General features: G+C 58.3%; 2 protein-coding genes across 14 annotated transcripts in view; one reads left to right on the top strand and one right to left on the bottom strand.

The window, feature by feature from the left end:
- The window catches only part of SIPA1L3 (signal induced proliferation associated 1 like 3), a 234,216-nt gene extending 224,663 nt beyond the window's left edge, over nucleotides 1–9,553 (top strand). For all 3 annotated transcript variants that reach the window (XM_041742388.1, XM_041742406.1, XM_041742395.1), the window contains 3 exons: nucleotides 4,037–4,172; nucleotides 5,887–5,968; nucleotides 7,292–9,553. In XM_041742388.1, the coding sequence (XP_041598322.1) occupies nucleotides 4,037–4,172; nucleotides 5,887–5,968; nucleotides 7,292–7,435 (362 nt within the window). In that variant the 3' untranslated portion in view covers nucleotides 7,436–9,553. The remainder of the gene's footprint in view (nucleotides 1–4,036; nucleotides 4,173–5,886; nucleotides 5,969–7,291) is intronic.
- Nucleotides 9,554–11,710: 2,157 nt separating this feature from the next.
- Nucleotides 11,711–25,269, bottom strand: DPF1 (double PHD fingers 1). Of its 11 annotated transcripts, none has more exons than XM_041738307.1 (12): nucleotides 25,085–25,269; nucleotides 19,113–19,273; nucleotides 18,908–19,015; nucleotides 17,457–17,584; nucleotides 17,108–17,191; nucleotides 16,443–16,521; nucleotides 16,096–16,227; nucleotides 15,150–15,200; nucleotides 14,938–15,057; nucleotides 13,763–13,875; nucleotides 13,017–13,140; nucleotides 11,711–12,879 (listed from the first exon to the last, which is right to left on the bottom strand). In XM_041738307.1, exons 1-12 carry the CDS (start codon nucleotides 25,225–25,227, stop codon nucleotides 12,809–12,811), a joined length of 1,314 nt encoding a protein of 437 aa, XP_041594241.1. In that variant the 5' UTR covers nucleotides 25,228–25,269; the 3' UTR covers nucleotides 11,711–12,808. The 11 variants fall into 11 exon arrangements, with proteins under 11 accessions (XP_041594241.1, XP_041594232.1, XP_041594260.1 ...); XM_041738298.1 differs by having other exon boundaries at nucleotides 17,108–17,197; nucleotides 25,085–25,268; XM_041738326.1 differs by having other exon boundaries at nucleotides 13,017–13,110; nucleotides 17,108–17,197; nucleotides 25,085–25,263.
- Nucleotides 25,270–27,993: the final 2,724 nt, after the last annotated feature.

Below are 27,993 nucleotides of genomic sequence, written 5' to 3'. Positions count from 1 at the left end.
AGCAGGGTGCCTAATCCAGACTGCGGGGTATCAGGGAGGGCTTCCTGCAGGAAATGGCAGAGAGTGCTAGCGGTCTCTCATTATCTGATGAGCTCTGTGACGAGTGGTTGGCCTCTGCTGCCTCAGTTTGCTCATCTGCAAAGCCGAGATAGTAGCTCCTACAGTAAGGTGATCGTAGCATTAATGGATTTACATAGACTTGGCTGCACTTAAAAATGAATGTCACCATCTATAGCACCTGCACATCCCTGAGGACATTCGAGTTTTGACTCCAGAGTCAGGATCCAGGAAGAGAATCCGAGGGCATTTATCACCTGTCCTCTCCAGATCTCCACAGGGGCCCCAGGGAGTCTCACAGGTGCCTTCAGGGGCCGGCCCTCACTGTCTGGGTTCCCTGAGCAGCTGGCTTTTTATGTGATGGGGGTATAAAGGGGTGTGCGGGCATATCCCAGGAGGAATGCCGGGAGCCAGGCAACGGGGCCACCTCCTCTCTCCTCACCGGTGTCCGGGCCTCCCAGGGCCAAGACCATGGGTTCTGTGGGAAGCAGCTGGGAGGCTCCAAGCCACTCCCCGAAGACCCAGATGCCACCAGCAACTGTAGTATTGTCTTTAGAAGGCAGAGCTGTCTAGATACCGACCCCAGTAGTGGGCTTCTGGGAGGGGCTGGGGCAGCCAGAGCCACATCCCCCATAGCCACTCCATTTAGCCCCCCTACTCCACTCCCACCCTACCGCACCCCCATGCCTGAGGAATCAGCACCACACGTGAGAAAGCTTGGGGAGCAGGCTAGCTGCCCTGGTTCTCCACCCAGGCCGCACGTCAGAGTCCCCCAGGGAGCTTTCTCCTTCTCATTTATGAAATTAATAAATGAACCACAGCAACAACAGAGAAGATTAGGTAATGGGTGATGTGGGACGGTGCAGCAGAAAGGCCTGGAAGGAAATCCACCAGTACCACAGTGGCAGTGACTTCCCTGCAGAGCACGGAGAGGGGTGGCAGTGGGATGGAGTCAGGCTGGTCTCAGCTCACTGGGAGCTTGGCTTGTTTGTTTCAGTGAAGATCTATATGGGTTATCCTGTGTAATTCAAACAAATGGAAAAAGACTAAAGGAATTATGAATTTCAGCAGGTGTATTCATGGCGTGGTAGCTTTGGTGAGGGAAGCTTCTATGGGGGAAATAGAAAGATACCTGGGGTTTATTTCAAAATATTCCAGAAAAAAAAAAGCAAAAGGGATCACATCTTGTAGTGCTAGAAAGTAAGGAAATGCTTTAGATAGGAGGCACGCGGGGAATAGGGCCTGTCAGGGGGACACAGGAGCCATCCAGAAGAGCTCTCAGTGGCCAAAGTTGTAACAGTCAAACAACTAAATAATAGTAGTATTGGATTCTAACTCCAAGAATAGAATAAATGTCCATGAGCCCATACTCCTGTAAGTAGACAAGTGAATAAACAAAGGATGGCTATATGACAGCTCTTCCTTATAAGAGGATTCCAGTTAATCTAGAAGGAATGAGAAAGATAGGGAGTCATCATTAGAATAACAGTAGTGATTGATGGTTGCTAAAATTAGTGGGGAGACTTTAAGCAGAAGCAAGGTGTTTATATAGCCTCAAAGTATCTACCCCAAAATATTTATGATTGCTCAGTCCACAAGTACTTTTATCCCTGTCCCTCCAGGAGGTGGAGCTTAATTCCCCTCTCTGAGAGTGGGTTGGACTCAGCCTCTCACTCCCAACAGAGTGAGTGTTGGAAGGGAACAGTAGTGACTTCACAATGGAGGAGGCTGGTGGCCAGTGTCTTATCCAGGGGATCAAGGTCACCATTGCCGGTAACAGGACACATCAACCCCCGGGGTGCCTGGGTGGCTCAGTCAGTTAAGCGTCTGTCTTCAGCTCAGGTCATTACCCTGGGGTCCTGGGATTGAGACCCCATAGGGCTCCCTGCTCATAGAAGAGCCTGCTTCTCCCTCTGCCTCTACCCCCTCCCCCTGCTCATTCTCTCTCTCTCTCTCAAATAAGTAAATAAAATATATATTTTTAAAAGATACATCAACACTGCAGACCTCTGGTATGATGCAGTGAGTCAGACACACCACTTCTCCAGTTTTCTGCCCCTAACTCTGTCAGAACATTAGACAAACCCAAACTGAGGGACGTTCCACCAAACCTGACCAGTACACCTGAAAAGTGTACAAGTCCTGAAACTCGAACCCTGAGTAGAAACTGTCACAGGTCAGAGGAGGGCCAGGAGGTGTGGTCACTGAACACAGTGTGTAATCCTGCAGTAGGTCCTAGGACCGAAAAAGATAGGAAAATGAGTGAAATCAGATCGCGTGTGCAGTGTGGCTGATAGAAACTGGTGTTTTCGTCACCGTACCCTGGATCTGTGAGACGTTAACATCGGAGGAGCCTGGGGGAAGGGGATGCCAGAGTTCTCCGGCATCTTTGCAACTCTTCTGAAGATCTGAAACTACTTCAGAATAAGTTTTGTTTTAAGATTTTATTTCTTTAGTTCAGACAGAGAGAGCATGAGCAGGGGGAGGGGCAGAGGGAGAAGCAGACTCCCCGCTGAGCAGGGAGCCAGTGCGGGGAGCCACTCAGGTACCTCTAAAAAGTTTCTTAAGGAAATTGGGGATCCCTAGGTGGTGCAGCGGTTTAGCGCCTGCCTTTGGCCCAGGGTGCGATCCTGGAGACCCGGGATCGAATCCCACGTCAGGCTCCCGGTGCATAGAGCCTGCTTCTCCCTCTGCCTGTGTCTCTGCCTCTCTCTCTCTCTCTCTCTCTGTGACTATCATAAATAAATAAAAAATTTTTTTAAAAAAAGGAAATTGTGTGAGGTTACTGAGGGGCACAGGGACTTGAGGGCGACAGATCATCCATGCTCCTGTCACAGTGATGGTTGCACAGAGTATAGACAAATGTGCCACATCCTGCCAAGCTGGACGCTTTCAGAACATGCAGAGTGTTGTGTGTCAGCTAAACTTCCGTAAGCTGTTGTTAAAAAGGAGAGGAGCGGGGTCCCTGGGTGGCGCAGCGGTTTAGCGCCTGCCTTTGGCCCAGGGCACGATCCTGGAGACCCGGGATCAAGTCCCACGTCGGGCTCCCTGCATGGAGCCTGCTTCTCCCTCTGCCTGTGTCTCTGCCTCTCTCTCTCTCCCTGTGTGCCTATCATAAATAAATAAAAATTATTTAAAAATAAAATAAAATAAAAAATAAAAAGGAGAGGAGCAATCAGGAGACTTTAAAGAATAAATAGAGGGATCCCTGGGTGGTGCAGCAGTTTGGCGCAGCCTTCAGCCCAGGGCGTGATCCTGGAGACCCGGGATCGAATCCCACATCGGGCTCCGGGTGCATGGAGCCTGCTTCTCCCTCTGCCTGTGTCTCTGCCTCTCTCTGTGACTATCATAAATAAATAAAAATTTAAAAAAAAATATATATATATATATAAAGAATAAATAGAAATTAAAAAAGCAAAGAGCATGTAGGAGAGGAAACCAGAGTATGTTGACAGTTGTTGAAACAGTGACAGGCTCATGAGGACTCATACGGTCCTTTCCCTGCACACAGGCATGTGTGAAACAGTCCATATAAAAAATATTTCCAAAAAGAATAAGTATTAGGGACACCCTAGTGGCTCTGTTGGTTAAACATCTGACTCTGAATTTCGGCTCAGGTCATGATCTCAGGGTTGTGAGATCGAGCGTGGGGCTCTGCTTGAGATTCTCTCTCTCCCTCTCCCTCAGCCCTCCCTCTCCCTCTCTCTCTTAAAAATCTCTCTCTCTCTCTCTCTCTCTCTCTCCCTCTCTCCCTCTCTCCCTCTCTCCCTCTCAGGGATCCCTGGGTGGCTCAGTGGTTTAGCACCTGCCTTCGGAGCAGGGCGTGATCCTGGAGTCCCGGGATCAGGTCCCATGTCGGGCTCCCTGTGTGGAACCTGCTTTTCCCTCTGCCTGTGTCTCTACCTCTCTGTGTGTGTGTCTCTCATGAATAAATAAATAAAATCTTAAAAAAAAAATCTCTCTCCTCTCTCCTGGGCAGTGCAAAGAGCTGTTTCACTCTTCTCCCTCAACGACCCAGCTCTGAGCCCAGAGATCCCACCTGCACACAGTCCGGTCCACAGCCACCTGAGCCTGGAGAGGGGGCCCCCAACCCCCAGGACCACCCCTACCATGAGGTAAGATCTGTCTGGGAATACCTGGTGGCCCAGCAGCCTGAGTCCCTACAGCCCAGATCCCCCGCGGCGGCAGGCATGCCCAGCATTAGCAGGATGGGCATCTACTCCCGTCCCCTGACAGATTTTGGAGGAATCCACACACTGGGACCCAGTGGTGACTGAGTCCAGGTTAGCCCCTCCCCCACGGATGGAGACGACACCATAATCAATATAATCTGTACGATGACTACAACCTAAGTAGTACCCCCCCAGTTGCATCCCCCACCGCTTCTCCCTGCCTTTCATCTCCCCTCCGTCTACTGGGTTTCCTCTACGGGTGCCTGAATTATGTACGTGGTCACCTCCCCTGCAGTGGCCCAAGCTGCTCCCTGTGGACCCAGCGTGGACTGAGTCCCAAGCTGTCTCCTTGTGAGGCTTCCTGGCGAGGGAAGAGGAAGTGGAGCCAGACATCTCGCATTTAGTGCAACCGGTCTGTGCTCACTTGGCAGAAAATACGATTAAAAGGTGGGAGACCAAATGGAAAGGGCACGTTTGCATGTCCGTCAACTTCAAAAGTGCACGTCACACTCCTGTGCACACCTCCCCAGGCAGGCTTATATACATGGCAGTGGCCCTCTGTGCTTTATGGGCAAACGAAGGGATTTTCGAGGGAAAGTTTGACTCTTCTGGGGTTTCTTGATTCTCCTTCACACCTCTCTTTGACTGGCTTTGGAACTCAACTTCCACCAAAGATGTGGCCCGACTGTAATCACAGCAATGAGGTGGTTGCAGGTGGTGCTGCTGCAGCGAGGGGAAGACCCAGCAGGGTGTGGGAATGGCAGGATTGTGGCCTCGGGGCCAGCTCCTGGATTCCCTGCCTCCTGAGCGGGGGACCCTCTCCCACCTGCAACTGCGGGTCCCCAGGGTCCAGGACTGGGACGGGAAAGCAGGCAGGCCCAGTCCTCCCCCCTCTCCCTTGCTGCAGCCCACCCCAATCCTGGACCCCCTACAGTGCCCTGTGGAGGGGGGGGGGCCTCCTCCCCAAGGGGCTGGGGGGACTGCAGCTGTCCTCTGCAGGGGCCAGGTAAGCCAGGGCTGCGGAGCTAGAGGAGAACCACAGGCCAGGTTCGCTGTCCTGTCCAGGGGCTAGTGACACGGTGACCTCCCAGGCTACGTTGGGCCGGGAGCTTTGTTACACTGAGACTGTGCACAGTGCAAGGCGGGCTCTCCGAACCGGTGCACTGTCATCATCTTTGTCGGCATCTTTGTCCCCATCCCCCAAGGGGCAGGCCATCCTGTTCAGTCGCCCCCTGCAGACGCAGTGCCCAGGTTTGCCGGGTGCTCCCTGGATGCCTGTGGGGCAGGTTCTGGTATCACACCATGTGAGGTGCTCACACCTGGGAAGGTTTTCTCCCTAAAGCACACGCGTGGTCCATGCCTGGGGGCAAGGCACACTTCAGGACAGACACACACAGCCTTCGACAGGCTGCCACAAGCCCCATCCACATCCAGAGGGGTACGCTGTCTGGGTAGAGCATGGCAGGGAGCAGGACTGGCTTCTGGATTCCCCAGCACCTCTTCTCCAGGAACCCCTCAGGCCCCAGCAAGGAAAGGACTCCCCAGAACTTCAGGGACGACAGGGTTCTGGACCTCGTGTTCCTCCCAGCTGTGGGTCTGGAACCCCTCCCCGGGTCCTGGGAGCCCTTGGGTCTCACCCTGTCCCTTGTCTTTGCAGCGAAGAGCCTCCCCTGGATCTGACAGGCAAGGTGTACCAGCTGGAGGTGATGCTGAAGCAACTGCACACCGACCTCCAGAAGGTAAGACCACCAGGCAGCCAGCCTTCTTGTGTGCGCCTCCCTGCTCCGCTTCCCAGACACTTGGGCGGCAGGGGGGCAGCGAGACTGAAGCCCCCGTCCCTGCCCCACCCCTTGCATTTTAGAGGAGACCGCCCAGCTTTGAATGTAGCCACAGGCAAAGAGTAGAAAGTGACAATACCAAAGTTTGGTGAGCACATCGAGGAAACTCTCCTGAGTTCTTGGAGGAAGAACAAATTGGCCCAGTCTTTTCGGGGGGCAGTTGGACAACGTTTATTTTAAAAATATGATCACGAAAAAAAAAAAGAAAAAAAAATATGATCATGTATCTTGTTGATCCAGCAAGTGGGCTGGTGGGAATTTGTCCAGAATTTCAAGCATGGGCACAGACACCCGTGAGCAGGGATGTTCACTGCTGCTCTGTTGGCAATAAAAACTTGGCACCAGGGCAGCAGTCCCTCCACGGGAGAGTGGTTTTTGTTTTTTGTTTATTTTAAAAGATTTTATTTATTTATTCATGCGAGACTCAGAGAGAGAGAGGCAGAGACACAGGCAGAGGGAGAAGCAGGCTCGATGCAGGGAGCCCGAGGTAGGACTCGATCCCGGGTCTCCAGGATCAGGCCCTGGACCAAAGGTGACACTAAACTGCTGAGCCAGCTGGGCTGCCCCAGGAGAGGGGTTATATAAAGGACAGGACACCCGTGTGGTGGAATATTCTGCAGCCAATTAAAACATTAGCCGGAGTCTGTGTATTTACTACATAGAAAAGCAGTCTAGTAGTAGGAGTCTAGTAACAGGTAAAAACTAAGCAAACTACAGAATATTTTCTAGAACATCATCATGCTTTAAGAAAAAAATCTGTGGGTCAGAGGGTTAATCTAGAAGGCACCGTTCTAAATCGTCCATTGTACTTCTCTCCCGGAAGGAGGAGGAGGAAAGAAATAAGGGCAGAGGACCTTTATTTCTTGCTTTATATACTGTTGGGTAAAAGGCAAAAAGGTGGCAGGATAAAATGTGCAGCTGCCAAGCACGAGAATCCTAGGGTCCAGGTTCTGATCCCGCCGCCCGCTCACTGTGTGAGGCTCGGTTGCCTCCCAGGAATCTGAGGATAACAGCAGTCCCTGAGTTGGGTGGCCATGAGGGTAATACGGGGTGAGAATCACAGTGAGATCTGTGTTCAAAGAGTTGAGGAAACGGGTCCAGAGAGATGAGGCCATTTGCCCAGCGTCACCTAGCTGCAGAGCAGCAGAGCTGGGATTTGAACCCTGGCCGCTGGCTCAGGAGGCCTCGGCCGGCCCACCCGCTGACGCCGGCCCCGCCCCGCAGGAGAAGCAGGACAAGGCCGTGCTGCAGTCCGAGGTGGCCAGCCTGCGACAGAACAACCAGCGCCTGCAGGAGGAGTCGCAGGCCGCCAGCGAGCAGCTGCGCAAGTTCGCGGAGATCTTCTGCAGGGAGAAGAAGGAGCTGTGACGCGGAGCAGCCCCCCAGCCCCTGCGCGGGCCAGCTGGGGGCTTCTGCTCTCCGGCCCCCAAAGCTCGCTGCCTGCCGGTTGCAGGTGTGACCAAGACAACCCAGCCAGGGCCCCACTGCCCTCCTCGCGGACGCGGCCACCGGCCGGCAATGGGCCTCACCGGGCTGGGAGCTGCAGTCTGCTGGGACCTACAGCCCCACAAGCTGGTGCGGTCGCAGGCCCCCCTCGGAACCGCCCTTCTCTGGTCCCTGGGAACTGGACCGCGCCCACACCAGGCCCCAGGCGGCCCCTGTCTAGCCTCTTCCGAGGACCAAGCCCTCAGAAGCTGTAGGAGGGGCAGAGGGAGGGCAGGAGTGCATCTCCAAACCCCGCAGCTCCAGGAGTCCACAAACCAGGTTTCTTCACCGCGGACAACAGAGTTTGGGCTTGTGGGGCCAAGCCCCCTGCATGAAAAACCAGTGTGAAACTGGCCCGCGCTCCCCCCAGGCCCCTAGAGAGGGAAGGGCCTGTGTGGAAAGGGCCAGGGCTCTCACTCCCGGTGCACTAGCTCCAGAAAAGCACGAACATTAACCCCTTCCGACCTTATTCTTCCAAAAAGCAGCCAGGAGCACTTTCTTAGAGTTTCAATTCTTTTCTTGAGACCCCAGGATGGAGAGAGGAAACCCCAGCATCCAGAGGCAGCATCTTTGAGGGGAAACTCTATTTGCACACTCGGGACCGTTTATACAAGTCTTTTTTTCTATCAGCCCCTCACCACCAGAGGCCACAGCGCCTGGGCCACCCCCCTTCCAGCTCCTGCCCTGGCCCCAGGCGGCAAAGCCTCATCTCTCCCCTCTCCCAGCCCCACCAGCTCCAACCGCACAGCCAGGGCCTCTCCCAGGCACCAGGAGGGGCTCCACAGCCCGGGTCAGGGCTGGCCAGAAGACAGCCTTCATCTCCTCTCTGGTGGTGGTTTCCCTTCTCAAGCAAGCGGACATCGGACACCCTCACTGTGTTCCCCGGGGAGTGCTTTGCTGTGAGCCCCCACTAGACGCTGCTTCTCTAAAGGCAATAAGGGGGAGCTTGCCAGTCAGCCAAGCCAGAGTGGTACTACGCTGTTCACCCAGGAAACAAGAGTTTCTTTTTTTCCTTTAAAAAAAAAAGATATATATATATATATATTTATTTTTTCATGTAGAGTTGCGCCAGAACAAGGCTTGTATGGCCACAATCTGTGGATCCCCCCCCCAACCTCACGCTGAGGATCGAGGCGTGTCCCCCCATGGGCTGGGACTCAGTGGGAGGACTCCGAGGGGTAAAGTCAGGGTGGGCAGGCCGGTGGGCTTTCCCATTTGGGGAGGCAGCAGGCCGGTGGGGAGCTAGCCCCGCTCCAAGCAGCACTCTCTGGGCTGGAAGCCAGCACCAGGTGGCCCAGCCTTTGTCCAGAGACCCCACCGCTTTCTCTTGGGGGCCAGAAACCTCAGGGAAGGGGGCTGTGGGGACCGCATGGGACACAGGCACTCAGGTGCCAGGCTGGACGGGAAGGTGCCAGGCTGGGCTGGCAGGGGCAAGAGCAAAGGGCACTCTTATCTCCCTGCCATCAACCTCTGACCCCAGCAGCACTGCAGTCCCGCAGGAAGCCCTCAGACCTGCCATCGCCCGTCCCTCACCCGCGGAGTGAGAGGAGGGCCGCAAAGTGGGGCCTGCGTGGTCCTCAGCCCTGGCCAACTACTGTGATCTCTCCGCCCCTCTTCCCCACCCCCTCTCTGGAAGGGTTCTCCAGGACCGCGGGGCGCCCTTCCTTCAGACCCTAACCTGGAGGCTGCCCCCCCCTTTTTAAGTTCTCACATCTTCAGATCATTCGAATCATTTTTGGGGACCTAATCATGTACATTGACAAGTGTAAATTATGATTTTTTGGTTTTGTTTTCTGTTATTTTTTAAGGATCTCTGCAAAACTATTTAATTTGAGGTTGGTGTTCTATCCGAAGGTTTGAAGATAGGGGTTTTTTCATATGTTGATTTGTTTCGTTTGGATTTTTTTTTATTCTCCATTGTCTTTTTTTTTTCCCCCCCTATCCCTGTCTTGAAATTTTCTGGCATGTTTCTGGAGGTTTCAAAGGAAATAAATGTTTCATAGAAATGGCTTCTGTGTTCACTAGCTGGGCAGCTGCCTGGAGTCACTGATGGGAGGGTGTGGTCCCATCATCCCCCTTGTCCCAAACGCATCTCACACACACACACACACACACACACACACACACACACACTTCCCTAAGCACCAGCCTTGCAAACTCCCTTTCCTTGAAACCCAAACGACAGAAATTCAACACTCAGAGTGAGCGAAAGTCCTCAAGTTGGAAAGAGAGAGATGGCACCGAGGAAGTCCTTTCTGGCGGCCTGAAAGCCAGAGCAGGCCCACGGAGGGTGCCGGTTTGGGAATCAGTGGTCAAACCTTGGGAAATCTGGAGGTTGTACAGGCGGCCGGACCTCCAGCTCGCGGAATCGGTTCTCGGCGGCCGGGCTCGGCGCCAAGGGCCCCCGGCCTCCCCCGGCGGCCTCCCGGGCCACGCCCTCCCGGCGCCGGCTCATTTGCATGTCCCCGCCCCCGATGGGAGGAGGCCTCCCCCTGCCCGTCGGGTTGGCGGTTTCGGGTGCAGACCAGGCCCTGCCTCCAGGCCCTCGGGGCGCACAGCGAGGCGGGGGCGCCCCTAACCTCGGCCCTGGGCCCGCCCGGCCCCTGCCCTCAGGAAAGCCTCGCAGTGTGACCTGGGGATCACGGTCCGCCTGGTTTTCCGAATCTCAGAACCAACCGCACGTGAAATCCAAGGTCTGGCCTCCTGCGGGAAGTCCGGACCGAGGAGCAGCCAGCCTCGTGACGGGCCGCCAGGTGGCTACACCTCACGCCCTCACCTGTCATTGGGTCTTCCATCTCTGAGCTAAAAACCTGATGCTTCTCTGACTCAGCCTCTCCCCTCCCCGCCCCCCCCCCCAAAAAATATCTTTCCAAAATGGGTATATATCCTTTTTCCAGAGGAGGTGGACCAGCAATTTCCACATCTCCTAAAAATTCTAGAGTGTTCCAGACACTCTTCCAGTCCCCGCCCTCCTTGAGGCCCCATCCTCTCCCCGTGCGCCCTCCCCCCACCGGCATGGGAACGGTGGAACAAGATGTTCTCACATCCTCTCCTGGCGCCTGTGACACACACCGACGTCCAACGCCCCGCCGCTCGCACCCACACTGTGCCCTGCTGGTCCCTTCCCCATCTTGCCCCACTTTTCGACTTCCTCGGCCACATCCCGTTTCCCCGCCGGCGCCCTCGGACCCTCCCCCAGTGTCCCTCTGGCGCCCATCACCCCTGGCTCTGTCCCCGGCCAACCTCTGAATCCCTCCATACCTTCGGCTCTCTCCACATTTCTCTATTGTCCCCTAAATGCTTTGTCCTCCCCTCTGAAGCCTCATCTCTGTGCCAGCGTCCTGGGACTCCGCCTGTCCCTGGATCCTGCCTGTCGCTCCCCAGTGTGCCTCCCCTCTTCTCTCCTAATGTATGTGCCTGGTTCTCTGCCTCCCCTCATCGGCTCTCCTGCTTCTCCAGATCACTCTCTACCTCCTCCTTCTGTCTCTCCCTGGTGTGTCTGCTATTTTTTCTTACTATTATTTCCTCTCCCACTGAATCTCCATCTCTTCTGTCGCCCCCCCCCCCACTCCTGTGGCTCGCTCATCTACCTCTCTCTCCAGATCTATTTCTTCCCTCTCCTGCTCTTGTTCCGATTCTCTATAAATGTGTGTGTCTCTCTGCTGATCTCTCAGTGTCCTGGTTCTTTCCTCATCCCGCCTCACCCAAATCTGCCTCCCTCCCAGCATCCCTGGGACGGGGGACCCCAGGTGAGGTCGAGGGGTTACAGGAGGTGCTCCTGGCACCCCTGCCCCCTCCCCTAGCCCCGGAGGGCGGCCCCTTCATCCTCCCATCCCTTCCCCCCAGGCCCCAGCCCCCGCCTCCCCCCTCGCTGCCGATCGCTGCAGCTGCAGCAGCCCGTTGCCAGGGCAACCACAGCTGGCTGGGCGGGAGCCCCCTCCACCCCATCCCCCTTCTCCTTTCCGGCGAGGCTGGGAGGAGCTGGGACAAAGCCAGGGAAAGGCGGGGTGGGGGGGGGAGTTGGGGGGAGTTGGAGGGAGATGGAGGTCGGGCCGGCTCCAGCTGTTAACCTCGGTCAGCTCTCCCTCCACGAGGCCCCGTCTCCCCTTCCTGGCGATGCCCCCCAATTCAGCCCGCATAACGAGGCGGTCGCGGGCAGAGGGGTCAGGCCCAGTTTAATACACAGAACAAGTTAATTCACAGCAGAGGCAGGCAATAAAGGAGACTCGTGTACAAGGGGGGGCATGCGTGGATGGGGGAGACCCCCCAAGCCCACCACCTCCCCCACTTGCAGTCTCAATTTCCCTTTTTTTTAACCCGAACAACAAACACACACAACCACGAGAAACAACCACGCCCCCTCGCTACCCCCAAAATGGCCAGCGAGGGTGGCAGGGGGCAGCCCGGCCTGGCCGGTGGGGAACTGGAGCAGGGGAAGGAGGAAAAACCAGTCCGGTGCAGAGTCTGTGCTTCTCATTCCAGCAGGCGCTGGGCGGGGGCCCGCCTGGCCCCCCCAGCCGACGCCCACCAGCCTGGGGGGTGCCCCCCCCACACCGCCACGGCGGCCCGGCCTCGGCCACGGCGGGCACGGAGCGGGCAGGGCGGGGCGCTCGGGGAGGGAGCGGGAGCGGAGTTCAAAACCATGGTTCACGTCATGCAGTATCCACGGTGGGCACCAGGAGGGGGCGAGGGTGGACACCACACCCACCTGCCCGGGCTCACGGGGGAATGGTGCCCACTTTGGGTGCGGAGGCGGGACAGCTGCAACTCCGGAAACCGGGGGGCGGGGCTGCTCGGCAGGAAGCCGCATAGACTGGTGCCCAGTGGATGCTCAGCAGTGCCCCCTCCACCCAGCCAGGCCTTAGAGGACTCTTTGTATATATTAATTTCTTTTTTTTTTTTTAACTTTTTGACTTTTTCTTTAGAAAAACGCTGTGTCCGTGCCCCGGGCTGGCATCTGCCGCCCCTCATGCCCGCCCAGAGGCGGGGTATGGCTTTGAGGGGAGCAGAAGCCCCTGGTGCCCATTTGCCAAGGGATGGGGAAGGAGGGAGGAAGGGAGAGGAGCCCTGCTAGGCCCACCAACCCACAGGGCAAACATTCCACTTGCACAGAGGGAAGGGGGGGCCCAGCCCCCTCTCGGGCTCCCCCTCTCCCCCTCCCACGGTGGGGCACTGAGGGCCGGGAGGGTGTGGAGGAGCTCCGAGAGGCAGATGGGTCAGCACCACCCCAGAGGTCCAGGTGAGCCAGAGCCAGGCCTAGGTGAGGGTGATGTAGGCAGAGGCCTTTTCTTTCAGGTGCCGAAGACAGAGGTGACAACTCCAGCTCCCTGTGGGGGAGGCCAGGGGGTTAGGCCCAGGTCCCGGAAGGGCTGGCCCAACTCCCTCCCAACCAGCAGACAGAGTGCCTGGTCTTCACCGGCAGGAAGCCCGCCTTTCGACCTGCCCACGCCCGTGTGGTGCCCACCTCTTCTCTCACCTTCCGGGGGCTCCGCCATGGGAGGACTCAGGCAGTACATGTGGTAACCCCGATCGCAGTCGTCACAAAACAGCAGCTGGTCCTGGGGGGTGAGACCCGCCCAGCTGGCACCCTGGGGGCACGGGCACCAGAAACCGGGGTGGGGGGGCTGGGGCAGGGGTAGGTCAGAGGGGCTGGGGAAGGTTGGTCCCTCCCACGAGAAGGGGCTCCGAGAAGGTCTTTGCATCACGGGATCTTTGCAGAACCCGGCTTGGCCAAGCTGAACACCCCTGTGGTCTGTCCGTTGGCAGTGTGTCGTCTGGGTTTGACAGAGTCTGCGGAACACTTAAAATGACACCCAGGTGGTCTGATACCAGCTCTGGAAGCACTGGATGTGGGTTCGGGTCCCAGCTCTACTAATTTCCTAGACGGGTGACCTCGGGCGAGTCATTTCCCCTCCCTGAGCTGGGTTTCTTCTCTGTGAAGTGGGAACAGGGCACCTACCTCAGAGGGTGGTTGGGAGGAGGCAGGGACACGAGGAGCCCTAAGGGCCCGGCCCGTTAACGGACACTAACTAACAGAAGGACAGAACAGGTTACCGCTGCTCCCCGGGGAGGGGCTCCAGGGAGCCGCCTGAGGCGCCCCGGCGGGCGGAGGGGCGGGGCGGGAGGTCACCTGGGGGCGTGTCCCGGGGCGGGGCGGCGCTGGGGGCGGGCCCCGGGGCGGGTCCCGGGGCGGGGCGGGCGGCCACTCACGTCATTCTCCGAGGTACCACAGAGGCTGCAGGACTTGCACTCGATGCACTGCCAGCGGTAGGTCCGCACGGCTGCCGTCATGTTCACCGTAAACTGTAAACATGAGGGGTGTCCTGGGGGCCGAGGGGCAGGGATGCGGTTAGGGGCCATCGTGCCCCCTCCCCCGCGGTGGCCGCTGAGCCCGGGGAGGACGGCCCGGCCCCCACGCCAGCCCGGCTCTGAGGCTGGGCCTGACCCCACCCCGCTCGCGGTGCCCGGGCCGCCGCGCTGCTGCCGCGGCCACCCGGCCCCTACCCAGCCACCATGGTAACCACATTCTGCTCCCCAGAACACCATGGCAACCGCATTCCATTACCCACAGTGCTGTGGCAACCACTTTCTACCACCCACAACACCCGGGCAGCCACATTCTGTTAACCACTGCGCTGAGGCAGCCGCATTCCATTACCCACAGCAGAATGGCCAACAGGTTCCGCTAACCACAGTAACGTGGCAACCACGTTCTCCCAGCCGCGATGCCATGGCAACTGCCTGGCACAGGGGGGCCCCACACCCTGGGTTCCCTGCAGCCCGAGCCCCATTACCCGGGATACCCGGCCGCCAAACTGCTTGTGACAATACCGTGCGATGCCAACCCGGTGGCCGTCCCACTACCCCAGCGCAGAGACGCCCCCCCTTGGCCACTACCCTGGTGCCACAACAGCTACCCAGTCGCCATGACAACCACATCGCACTACCCGGAATACCATGACAACCACAATTCATTACCCACTGTGCTGAGACAACCACAGTCTATTACCTACAAGTCCACCCTGGGAAACCACATTCTATTAACCACAAGTCCACGGCAAGCGCCGTCGGTTATCCACAGGACCCCGACAGTGGCCATCCATTACTCATTATCACAGTCCACTCCCCACGATGCCGTGGCAACCATCCTTCACCACTCCTCGTGCCATGATAAGCACAGGCCACCACCATCAATGCCATGACAACCACATCCCAGAGCCTCTCTGACCCCTCTGGGTTTCCCACAGTCCTCAGCAGTGGAACCCGTTGCACCACCCCTGGGTTCCCCCCACCAGGCCGCGCCTCTCCACCTCCCATCCTCCAGATCTAGATTCCTGGTGTGCCCTCCACCCAGGCCCCCCAGCAACCTCAGGTGGGGGTATCACCTGATCGCCCACAGTCAGCACAGGAGATGAGGTCCTCGGGACACCCGGTCTTCTTGGAGCCACCCAGACAGAAGTCACAGTAGCCGTTGGGGATGACAGTGCCGTCAGGTGCCTTCTTGGCTGAAAGACAGCAGGAAGGGGTTGCCGCAGGCAGCCAGGGGCACCTAGTCAGAGGCTGCTGGGGAAATAGGGGCAGAGGGAGGCATCCCTACCTGTGTGTTTCCTCTGTGCCTCAGGGACCCAGGCCAATTCTTTGTAAAACTCTGGGGTTGGGGGGACAGAGAGAGGGACTCTCACCACAGGCAAGGCTCCACCCTGCCCCCAGCCTCAGCCCCAAGGGTGGACCCCTTTTTCCAGGCCCGGAGGGAGGTAAGGAGACAGAGTAGCTCCCCTGAGCTGCGGCCAGTAGCAGAACAGAATTGGGGACCCAAATAACTCTCATCAGGAACCCCAGACTCTCTGAGGACAACCCACACATCCTCTTTATTAGGTAAAATTGCAAATAACAGCTTTAGGAAGAGCCCCCTGCTTCCCCATTCATACACACGTCTACCAGACAACCACTGCCAGCTAAGCGCCCGACTAGATAAAAACTGGGGACGCCACTCGCCAAGATCTGATATGGAAACAGACGGACATTCACAAGAAAAATCCTGAACACGGAGGTGCCCGGGTGTGTAGAGGGGACGGGATGAAGAGACTGCCCTCTCCCACCAAGAGATGGGTGGGAAGACAGTTCCTCCACCGGCAGAGCCTCCCCAAGCCCTCCCCCACCCCTCGGCTGTCAGGGCTGGCACGGGATTGGCATGGGCAGGCGCCAAGGGCTCCCAGGCCACAGACCCTGCCCCTCAGCCAAAGCTTCGCGGAGAAGGGAGAGAGGGAGGCAGGGAGGGAGGGGAGTCATCTATCACCCCCCTCCCCAAGCTCTAATTGAAACAATAAATCAGACCCAGAAATATTATGCCCGGCCGGGAGCGAGAGGGAGAGATGGTTGGTTGCCATGGCAACCCCAGAGCCAGCATCCCCTTGGTCGGTGGGGGGAGGGGACCGCTGAGCTGGAGATTTTCCAGAAATGTCTAATGTGCCCCCTCCCTCCCCGGCTCCTCAGCCCCCACTCCCCAGGTCCCTCACTACCCCACAGCCCGCCTGCCTGCTCACGTTTATGGTTGTTTTTCCGGTGGAAGGGCAGGGCGTGGCGCTCCGCGTTCTCCTCCCCCTCCTCCTCAGCCAGGTGGGTGTGGGTGTAGTGGTAGCTGAGCCCTGGCCGGTTCTTATACCGTTTCCCACAGACTGGAGGGCGAGCAGGGAGGGGGGCCGGTCAGCCCTCCCAGCCCGGGCGGCCTCCACCCTGGGCGGCCTCCACCCTGGCCTGGGGGTCACACCTCCCCCCTCTGCCAGAGGCCTGAGCGCCCCGCCCACCGGGCTCTAGAACAGGAGGGAGGGGGCCAGCAGGGGGGAGGTCTCTAGGCCCCACTCTCTCTCTCCCCCTCTTCAGAAGGACTCACTATCACAGACATACGGCTTGTCTCGGTCCTCGAGGGAAGCGGTGTCCTGGCGTTTCCGGAGACCCCCGATGCCATATGCCTGCGGGGGAAGGGGGTGTGAGCGGCCAAGAAACGGAGGGAACAGGAAGGGCTTTTCCCTCGTGGGCCAGAAAGGTGACCCGCAGCTCTGCCACTTCCTAACTGTGGGCCTCGACCAAGAGGTTCCGATTCCTCGTGTGTAGCGTGGGTATAAGGCGGCTCTCAGCCACTGGACAATCTCTGTTTTGCAAACGGTATAATGATATCTGAGGGGATCCCTGGGTGGCGCAGTGGTTTGGCGCCTGCCTTTGGCCCAGGGCGCGATCCTGGAGACCCGGGATCGAATCTCACATCGGGCTCCCGGTGCATGGAGCCTGCTTCTCCCTCTGCCTATGTCTCTGCCTCTCTCTCTCTCTGTGACTATCATACAAAAAAAAAAAAAAAAAAAAGATATCTGAGCCTCGGTTTGCTCATCTGTAAAATGGGTATAAGATCCTCTACGAACCCCCTTCCCAACCCCGCCCCGTCAGGCTGCTCTGGGGATTAAATAGGGTCAAACTGGGGCAAGGCCTGACCATTGTGTGTGCCCAGTACACCAGCTCTGCCACGGAGGGGTGGGGCGATGGAGAAAAGTTGAGAAGTAATACCTTTCCTTTGGCCCTGTTCTTCCTCCTGGGAATGTCATCCTCCAAGTCTTCCACCTCGAGATCATGTGGAAACTCCAGCAGCTGCTGTTTCTGGGCATCAGGAGAAGGGGGATCGAGGTCAAGAAAATGGGGGGGATGCTGTCCTGCTTTGGGGAAGTTCTGGACGCAGCTGGAGATGGGGGGGGGGAGGAGGGCAAGTCAGGAGGGGCTTCTAAAAAGAGACAGGGTGTGGGAGGATGGAGATCCAGGGTGCCCCAAGGCCCAGGGAGACTGCAGAGCAGGAACAGGATGTGCCAGGGCGGGTGGCAGGGATGAGAAGGCAGCTCGGGCCCCTGAGGGGTGGTCCCACCTGGCAGTCCATAATGGTCTCCTCCTCCTTCAACTCAATCTTCTTCTCCCCTGTCTCCGCACACAGTAGCGCCTCAAGGACTGGCCCTTCTGGCAGGCCGCCCTCCTTCTTCAGGGGTGCCTCACAGTCTGCAGACAAGGGTGGGGTCAGGGGGGTATGGTGTCCCTGGAGGATTCCTCAAACAGCCCGGGTCAGGGAACCATGCCCTTTGCTTCAGGACAGAGGCTTTCCCACACTCGACCGGCAACAAGACTCAAAGACTCAATCATACATACTGGGAAGGATGCCGAGACCCTGAGAAAGACACAGCCAGACCCTCAGATCCACTCAGACACACTCAGAAGGAGACACAGCCAGACCCTCACTTACACCTGGATGCATGTGGAGAGCTACCGACACTCAAACAGGGCACACATGGAAGGTACAGATCATCTTGAGGCAGCCAGACACACAAAGGAAGAGATACACCCAGACACGCGGAGGAAACTCATCCAAGCCCTTGGATACACCCGGAGACAATCAGAAAGGGACATTAAACCATCAGCTCTACCTAGATCCACATGAGGAAGACGCAGCCAGACCCTGCCATACACTTGGACACACACGAGAGAGAGAGAGACAGACATACCAAGAGAGAATCACTCAGATGGATACACAAGGACTGTGGATACACTGTCCCTCTGAGGCAAACAGACACACCCAGAAAGACACAGATGGACACACAGTGTCCAGATGGACACTTCAATACACCTGGACCCACACAGACCCTTGGATACACCCAGACAGGAGAAGAGAAAGAGCCAGCGACTCTGACACTACCGGTCACAGTCAAAAGGTCATAAAGCCCGACACTCTGGCCAGATGAGCACACGTGGGCAGAAATATACATAATACACCAGCCACGAAGGGCTTCTCCCAGACATCCCAAAGCATCTGGACACTCAAAGGAAGAGAAACCCAGACACCCTGATACACCCAGACACACTCAGGATACCCTGCTAGACCAGACACACACAAGACTAAACAGCCCTTCTAGTACTCTTGGAAACACCTAGAAAGAGACACAGACACTTTGATACACTCCCTTACGGATGGAAAGACACCCAGACACATCCAGACACACATAGGAGGCACCCATAGGAAGAAAGCCAGCGGGGCCCTGATCCATCCCAACGCGCCAGGGAAGGTACACCCAGGCACACGAAACAGATACCACTCTGCCCACGAATACACCTGGGCCGGAGGAGAAGATACAGCCCAAGTCCAAAGCCCAGACACTCAGGGGGAACTGGAGAACGTCTGGACTACCCCAGACGCACACCTGCAGACAAGTGCTGGGAGGGAAATAAAGGCAAATGCTCAGACCCACAAGGGCCTCACCACACACGCATGAGCGGGCGCTGGGGGCACTGATGGGGTCCCCCCCAGGCCCAGGATGAAGCTCCACCCACCGATCTTGTACTCGCAGGGCCGGAGTCTGGGGTCCTCCAGGATGTTGAGTCTCCGTTTCTTTCTCCAACAGCGCGCCGGGTACGTGTAGATCTGTCCGGGGGCCAAACCTGGAGTGAGAATCGCGAGGGGGGCCGTGAGAACAAGGGGAAGGCGGCCCGCAAAGCCGCCGCCGCCCCGCCCCGCCCCCACCCTCCCGGCCGGTACCAGGGCCGCGGTGGGTCTTTTCCATCCAGATGTAGCAGTTGTTCTGGGCCACGCCGGTCTGCGAGTCGAGGAACGGCAGGCGCAGGCTGCGCTCGGCGCAGAGGCGCGCGTTGTAGCTGCGGCAGTGCTCAATGGCCTCGCGGTAGAAGTCCTCGCCTAGGCTGCGAGGGGGCGAGCGAGCGGGCGAGTGGCTGTCAGCAAGGGCGCGAGCGCCAGGTGGCCCAGCAGCCCCCCTCGGCGCGCCCCTCGGGAGGGGGTGGGCCTACTCTCCCAACCTCACCTCTCCCCCCTGTGCCTCCGGGACTCAGGCGCCCCCAGCCCAGGGCCCAAGCAGGCTGGAGCCAACAGGCAGATAGATACACACCATACAGGGACGGACAAAAATACACCAAGACCCATCCCTACAGGCACGCGTCAAAATACACAACACAACCAAACCACACAGGATTCACACACAAAGAGAGACATAACCCAAAACTCACAAAGGAGAAACAGACAAATCTCACATATGTGCACACACAAATATCTACTGAGAAAATACAAACATCGCCGTCCCATAGTGTAGAAACAGACACATCCCACATATACCCATGCACGAATACACATCACATATCCAAAGACACACAACATAAACAAAGCACCCGCACAAAGACACACAATGTGCAAAGAGATCACACACACAGCACTACACACACATACACACATCCAAAGACACACAGTGATACACAAATATCATGAGAAGAATGTTAAAACAAACTACCCACACATGCACTCATATACCCAAAGACACAACACAAACAAATTACACACACACACACTCACACACACAATATCCAGACAAACTATACGAAGAAATCACACAGATTCACACAGGACACACACACAATCACAAAGATACACAGTATAGAAACCAACATCTAAAATACCGCATATCCACACAAAGATACAACACAGAAGCAGACAAATCCACCCATATTCACACACAACTGTACAAGTACATGCGTGCCTGCAAATCCAGACACAGAGCACAAGCGATGCACAGTTCCAAAGGACATGTACGCACACTCAAAGACCCAAATATCCAAAGATACCTAGTGTAGACTAAAATAAACACATATCCACACACATATCAAAAACAAACAAACAAGTGACACGCACTCCACATGCCAAGACAAAGGTGGTGTGGGCTTCACTCAAGTTTCCCAAGCCTCCCGCACCCCCAGACCGTTTCGGTCTCTCCGCAACCCCGGGGGTCGCCGGGCGGGACGTGACCCCCCTTCCCCCGAAGAGGACCCGAACAGGAGTCCGAGTCCCCCACACCCTCCGCTCCTCCAGGAGCAGCGCATCGGACCCCGTTCTTGCCAGGGACCCACGATCACACACATCCGCACCCCCGCGCAGCGCGGCCCACGGTGACAGCCCCCCAGACACCCCATCGGCCCCACCCCCGGCCGCCACACACGCACACACACGCGCGCGCGCCCGCGCAGACCCGCCCGCGCGCCCTCTCCCGCCTCCCGCCGGCCCGCGGCACCTCAGGGGGCCGGGGATGACCGTGGCCATCTTGCTCCCCGGGTCCTGCCCCCAGCAGGTCCCCGCCGGGTCGGTCCTCCCAGCGCTCGGGCGGGCGCTGAGGCCGCCCATCCATTCATTCCCGCGGGGCGGGAGCACCGGGGCCACAGCCAATCAGGACGGCAGGGCGGGCCCGCCCGGGCCATGCTGGGAGTGGTAGTCCGGGCCGGGGGCCGGGCGGGACCCCGCGGGGCAGGGGGCAGGGGGCAGGGGGCAGGGGCGCGGCCCCGGGAGCGCGCGCGGCCACTCACGCGGTCCCTCGCGCGGTCCCTCACGCGCGCCCGCTCCCACGCGCCCCAGCGTCCCGGGCACACGCTCCCACGGGCACACCTGGGCTCGCACACGCCCACCTACGGCAGTTTACACACACATTCACACGTATACTCACAGCCTCCCACGCAGACTCACGCACACCTCCCTCCCACGCCTCCACAGACTCACATACATTTACACTCACACAAACCCTCCGAAGCCACGAGACTTAGAGATAACGGGCGTCCCACCCGCGCGCCGGTGGCCGGCGCTCGCCTCACCGACACCTCTCCCTGCCGCATCCCCAGGCCCTCCCGGCGCCCAGCACCGGCCTGGCCCCCGGGCTGTCCCCCGCACGGTGACCCCGCGCGGGCGAGCCCGTCCTGCCGCAGGCCGGTCGCCAGTAAGGAGCTGGAGCCGCACCTGGCGGGTTCGAATCCCGCCTCTGCAACTCGGTGGCCATGTGGCCTTGGGCAAATGACTGAACTTCCCTGGGCCTGTTTCCTCACCTGTAAGATGAGGATGACACCTCATTGGATCGTTGTAAGGATTAAATGAGTAAATAGAGTGTTTTTATTTTTAGTTTTTCCACATCCAGCAGGGAGCCCACCACGGGGCTTAAACTCACCACGGAGAAATCAAGACCTGAATTGAGATTGATTCGGAGGCCTAATGGATTGAGCCACCCAGGTGCCCCCCCATAAAGTGTTTTTAAAAGGTACCCGGGGTGGGCAGGGGGGAGATGCCAGGGTGGCGATGCAGTTGAACGTCTGCCTTTGGCCCAGGGCATGATCCCGGGATCCAAGATTGAGTCCCATATCCAGCTCCTTGCAGGGAGCCTGCTTCTCCCTCGGCCCCTCTGTCTCTCTCTGTGTCTCTCATGCATAAATAAATAAAATATTTAAAAATAAATTAAAAAAATAAAAGGTAACTGGCAGGTAGTAGGTTCAGTAAATCCACTCCATCAAGGAGATTGGATATGAAGTCAGGTGTAAAATGGTGCTAGCCAACCACTACCAGAAAGAATAATGCCTGGCCCATAATAGATGCTCAATAAGTATTTGTTGAATGAGTAAATAAAAATATACTGAGTACCCACCAGGTGCCAGACACAATTCTAAGTACTTCAACAGCCAGCAGCTCATACGATTCTCATAATGACCCTCCCAGGTGATGCTATGTTTACGCTCATTTTCCAGATAAGAAATCTGAGGCAGAGGGAGGTGAAACCACAGGGCCCTCAGCCCCTGGTGGCGCTTGACGGTGGGGCTAACAGGATTCACTCATCTAGGTATCTGTACCCAGGTGAGTTTCACCTCCTTCTTTCTCCCTCTGTCACCAGCACAGACTGTACCCTAAGGAGTCCCCAGACACCGAGCTGCTCCAGCAGGCCACACCAACAAGGACCGGAACCCCCCTGGTCCAAAATTTGTGTTCCAGTATGGGCCCCCTCATGGATAAAACCCCCACATATGTCCTTGTCCACCAGGGGGCTCTGCAGCAGCCAGAGAGGCAGACTAGCCTTCACCTCTTTTGTCACCTGATGCCTCCACCTACCCTCTGGTGAGAGAGATGCCCTCAAGGTCCTCCAAACTTATCACCTCCACACACACACACACACACACACACACCTACTGTTAGACCCCCTTCCACAAACTCTCCCCAGTCTCCCCAGGGTAAGGCCTTGACCTCCCTGCTTCCCCACTCCCAACAGGACACAGTGGGTCCCTGCTTCACATCTGGCTGAGAGTAGGTGGCAAGGGGAGTAAGTGAAGGATGCTGGTACCCCCATGCTCACTCTGGCCTCCAGGCCTCTATTCCGGCCACCTCATATCTCACCCCTGGTAAGCCCTACCCCTCCGCCCATCAGCTCAGCTCAGAGAGTGCCCGCCCTCGCACCTTCCTCTCTCACCTCCCACCACCCTCACAGATCCCCCAACACATTACACCTGCTCCCCACACCTCCAGCCTCAGACACCCCAGCTCACGCCTGCCCCACCCCAGAACCCTTACATCAATTTGCTCGGTTAGGAGCCTGAACATAGAATAGTCCGTCATCTCCCTGGAGGCCCCTGTCCATCAGCACGACTGACCCACGACCCGAGCTGTCGCTTCCCCCCTTTCCTTGCCCCTGGTCACCTTCGCAGATCTGTCTCCCACACTTGAACTCCCCTGCCCACGCGGTCCTCCTGGCCCACCGCCCTCCCTCAACCCTGCAGACCCCTCAGAGGATGAAAGCAAAGAAGGGCACACTGGCGCTCCCACCCTAACCTTATCCTGGCCTCCAGGCCCCCGCAATGCCCTATATGGAAACAGGACCACAAGAGAAATCAATATTGATACTTCTAGTAATAATCAGTACACTTAGGGTCAGGCTCTGAACAAAGATCACGACAGCCCCTGGAGGTGATAGGCAGTTATGGTTCCCCAAAACTCAGATGGTAACACTGAGGCTCCGGAGGAGGGTGGCGAATTAATAGCTCAAGATGAGGTCTGGAAGCAGGCAGTCAGAACCCCTAGGCCTGCTCCCACCAGCCTCCCAAGGGGATTTGGCTCCCACATTCTTGCGGGAGCCGGATCCTACCCTGGACCCCGCGGACAGCTCCACAGGAGAGCAAAGAAGGGCAAAGAAGGGGCGCTCCCGCCCCAGCGCTTCCTCCCGCCTCCTCCAAGGGTCCCGGCCGCGGGGTCAGAGTGAGGAGGCCAGGAAGCCTGTGGAGCCACCAACCTGTACAGGAGCCCTGTCCCGGCCAGTCTGGGGGTGTCCCTCAGAGGAGACACGTCTGTCTGTGTAAGACAGAGTGAGAGGGACGCAGGAGGGTGTCACCGTCACACACCTCCTCCCGCTGACCCCCGCAGCCTCTCTCGCTCCCCGCAAAGCCAAGGCCCACGTGTAGGCGCGTGCCTGTGAACCCGCGCCCCCTCGCCCCGCAGCTCCCCCGCAGGAGGCCGGGCGCTACTGGGGGCCTCGGGTCGGCCGTCAGCCCCAGCCCTGGGAGCGTGGGGGCGCTCCCCGCCCCTTCCCCCGCCCCAGCCGCCAGCGCCGCTCAAGGTCAAGGCGGCGAGCGCGAGGGGTTGGGGGAAGCGGGGCTGGGGGGAGGTCGCCCCAGCCCCTTTGTGCGGCGCCGCGGGCGTTCGCCCTCCGCCTCCTCCCCAGCCCCGGCGGAGGGGGAGGGGGAGGGGGAGGGGAGCGCCGCGCTCCCCGCCGGGGAGGGAGGGCGGGAACGGCCGCGCGCCTGTCACTCTGCGCCCGCTGTCACCGCCGGAGGAAAGGGGGTGGGGAGCGCTGGGACCCGGGAGTCCGGGATCCCGACGAGGGAGCGGGCGAGCGAGCGAGAGATGGAAAGAGAGAGGAGAGAGGCGGCGAGGGGTGGCGAGGGGAGGGCAGGCTTGAACCCGGGCGTCCAGGTTCCCAGCCACCGGCCCGCCAGGAGGCCAGCGCTCGGAGCGGGGACGCGGACAGGGAGAAAGGGGGGAGTCCCCCGAGATTGAGGGCGCTGCCAGCCTCCCCTCCCGAGGCATCCGGTCCCCACGGGGTGAGAGACGCTCTCGGTGGATGTCCCTGGGCGGGGACAGGGAGGAACGGTCGGAGCTGACCTGGGCGTCGGAGCTCCTAGGTCCCGAAGACCCGGGGAGGAAGCGGGCGGTCAGGACCCCGACGTCTCAGCTCCCACCCTGCGGCCGCGGGGCCGAGGGCCCCGGAGAAAGAGGGGGAAAGAGAAGGTGTTCTGGGGAGAGGGAGAGGGAGAGGGAGAGGGTGGCGACGACCCCGGAGCCTGAGGTCTGCACTTCGGCGTCCGTGCTCCCGCGCCCCCGGGGACACGGAGGAGGAGAGATGGGGGAGGAGGAGAGGGAAGCCCCTACCCCCACGCTGGGTGGGGAAACGGCCTCCGCCACCCCCCAGCCCGCGCCACATTCCTTCACTGACAGCGACAAAGAAGAGACGCCCCCGCGACCCCGAAGGGGCTCCCGCCCCCAACCCCAGGGGACAACGAGGGGTGGCGGGTCCCCCAGGGGTGGGGTGGGGCGCTCGGGGGGTCCCCCATTAAACTACCTCCCGCGCGCTGCGTCCCCTTCCCCAGCGAGGGCGGGGGAAGGGCCGGGGGTGGGGGGCGGGATGGAGGGACGTGGACGGCGGGGACACTCACGACTTGAGCGGGTTCTGAATGGCGGTGGCCATGGCCCGCTCGGCTGGGCCGCCTCCGGCCCGGGGCGCTGCTGCCGCCGCGCGCGGGCCCAGCCCGGCCTGCGCCGCCCGCTCTGCCGCCCAGCGCGCTACGATTTCATTCATTCTTGGGGCTGCGGCGCGAGCCGAGCGGGGCGGGCCGGGGGCGGGGCTCGGCCAATCCCCGCACCTCCCGGCGCACGACGGGACGTGGAGTCTAGGGGCGCGCGGCGGCGCCCGAGGGCGCCCCTGGCCGGACTACACGTCCCAGGGGGCGCCGGGAGGACCGCGCGCCCATTGGCTGCTGAGGATACAGGGCGGGGCTGGCTCGTCCCAGAGCATCCTCTCCTCCTCCCTGAGGGTGCTCCATTCCCAGCTCGGGCTCTCCGTCCTCCGGGAGCCGCGGGTGTGGGAGCAGGTGGTCCGCGGCCTCCGGGGCTCCCCAGGGCACGTGGATGACCCCAGGATCTGTTGTGTATTCCTGTCTATGCTTGCTGGTCTGCGTGTCTCCGCGGTGTAAGCCGGCGTGTAAACAAGCCCAGGGGTTAATCAATGCCTTTGTTCACTTATTCAGTGCCTGCCGGGTGCCAGGCTCTCTTCTAGACACCGTGGCCTACAGCGGTGACCAAAGTCGCTGCCCTCAAGGGGCTGACCTTTTCATGGAGAAAGACAGATGATAAAGGAGAAAATAAATAGACAAAAATCATCTTAGAGAATTATGAATGCCATACACTGGCTCCTCTGAGGAGGTGACATTTGAGCTGAGACCTGAGAAGTTCCAGCCAGGCAGTAGGAGGGGAAAGGGAGCGAGCTTTTGACAAGTGCAAAGATCAGTAAGAAAGCTGGTGGGACTGGAGCCGAGTGAGTGAGGGGACAGACAAGGTTGGGGAGAGAGCAAGGACCCAGATCGTGTAGAGCCTTGTAGGACATTACAAAGAAAATAGATTTTGTTCTAAGTGCAATCAATCATTGGCTCTCTTCTTTCTCACACACACACACACACACACACACACACACACACCCCAAGCCCATCAGCAAATCCTGTTATCTCTACATTCACAAAACAGATCCAGGATCCACCCGCACAGCCTCCACCTGGCGCCAGCCTCCGTTGTCTCCTGCCTGGACAGCTCCAGGTCTGTTCTCGCCCTGGCAGCCAGAGTGGGCTATCTAAAACATATGGCATCACACCGGCTCAAAACCCTTCAGGGGCTTCTTTCACAATTAGAATAAAATGCAAAGTCCCCACTCTGCCCTCAAGGCCCTACTTGATCCCCAGATTTCTGACCCCATTTCCCTCTTTTCTTCCCTTGGCTGACTTTGCTCCAGCCGCACTGGCCTCCTCCCTGTTCCTGGAACATTTCAGCCACAGGACCTTTGCACTTACTGTTCTCACTGCTTAGAATGTTCCTCCCCCAGACAGCCACATGGCTCCATCCCTCACTTTATTCAGGTTTTTGATTAAATGTCACCTCCTCAGATGCAACCTCAGCTAAAATAGCATCCCCCATAACTGTCCTCTTGAATGCTTTTTCTTATCATAGTCTGTCATCATGTAATAGATCTATGCAGTTACTTGACTTATTGGCTGTCTCCACCCACTAGAATATCAGCTGTGTGAGGGCAGGGATTGATGACCTGTCCACTGCTACCTGACAAATAGTAGGTGCTCGATAATTATTTAATGAATAAATAAGTGGATCAACTAGACATTATGCTCCATGTCACTCCCCACGGTCTAGCTCTGAGGCACGCAGCCCACAGGGACAGAGAACAAGGTGGGCTCCGGACTGTGCCCTCCATCCTTGGACAACCTGAAGGGGGTGCTGTATTAAGGAAACCTCCCCAGAGAGGGTCTGGAGCTAAAGGCAAAGGGAAAGGCTAACAGGCACAGTCAGTCCTTTCCAGAGTATTTCGGTCCCCAGCCACGTGCGGGCATGTGCATGTGAGCAGTGCTGGCTCTGGCCTGGGCCTGCAAGCTCACAGTCCAGCGGGATGACAGACCCATCCCCGCATGATGACAGCCAAGAGTGGCAGAAGCCCAAGCAGAGGGGTCAGGGCTGGGATAGGCAGGCACAGGAGCTGCGGGACCCCGGCTGTGGGTCAGGGAGGGGCTTTATGGAGGAGACTCCAGGGGAATCCTTTGGAGCCCTGACCCCTTGCCCTCTCCGCACACAGGGCAGCTGTCTGGGGGGGCCCTGATGCTTGATCTTCCACGTGTTGGGAACAAACCGATCCTGAAGTCCCAGGCTTTGGTCACTTCTCCCAACCCTGGAGCCCGGATCTGGCCGCCAGAGGGCACTGCGGCCCCAGTCTTTGTCCACACTGGCTGTTCTGAATCCTCAGCCCTGGGACAGATACCCCGCTGGCAGTAGGGACACTAGTAGACTCTGGTCCACCCACCCTGGGCCTCAGGCCCTGCCCAGCACCTGGTCACTGGTGCCTGACACTCGACCCCCAATCTCCTGTGGAATCGCTAGGAGACCCTGATCCAGCCCCTTGACGGCTTCGTCTGGGCCACATCCCTGTCTTCCCCACAAATCTTCAGAGGGTACAGCCCTCCCCTAAGTCTCCCTTGGGATGTTCAGACATGACCTTCAGAAGTCTCCTGACCAGGTGGGGATAATAAAGACGAGGTGAGGTTGGGGGTCGTGCAATACCAGGGCAACAACAATGATGATTAACAATAATAACAACAGGGGTACCTGGGTAGCTCAGTGGGTTAAGCGCCTGCCTTCAGCTCAGATCATGGGATCAAATCCTACATCCGGCTCCTTGCTCAATGGGGAGCCTATGTTTCCCACTCCCTCTGGCCCTTCCCCTGCTTAAGCTCTCTCTCCCTCTTTCAAATAAATAAATTAAATTAATAAAAAAATAAAAGAGGTGCCTGGG

The sequence above is a fragment of the Vulpes lagopus genome, chromosome 2 (genome assembly GCF_018345385.1).
Source record: "Vulpes lagopus strain Blue_001 chromosome 2, ASM1834538v1, whole genome shotgun sequence".
NCBI classification, from domain to species: domain Eukaryota; kingdom Metazoa; phylum Chordata; class Mammalia; order Carnivora; family Canidae; genus Vulpes; species Vulpes lagopus.
The sequence above is the reverse complement of the archived record's forward strand: the minus strand, read 5'-3'. Positions and strand labels throughout refer to the sequence as shown.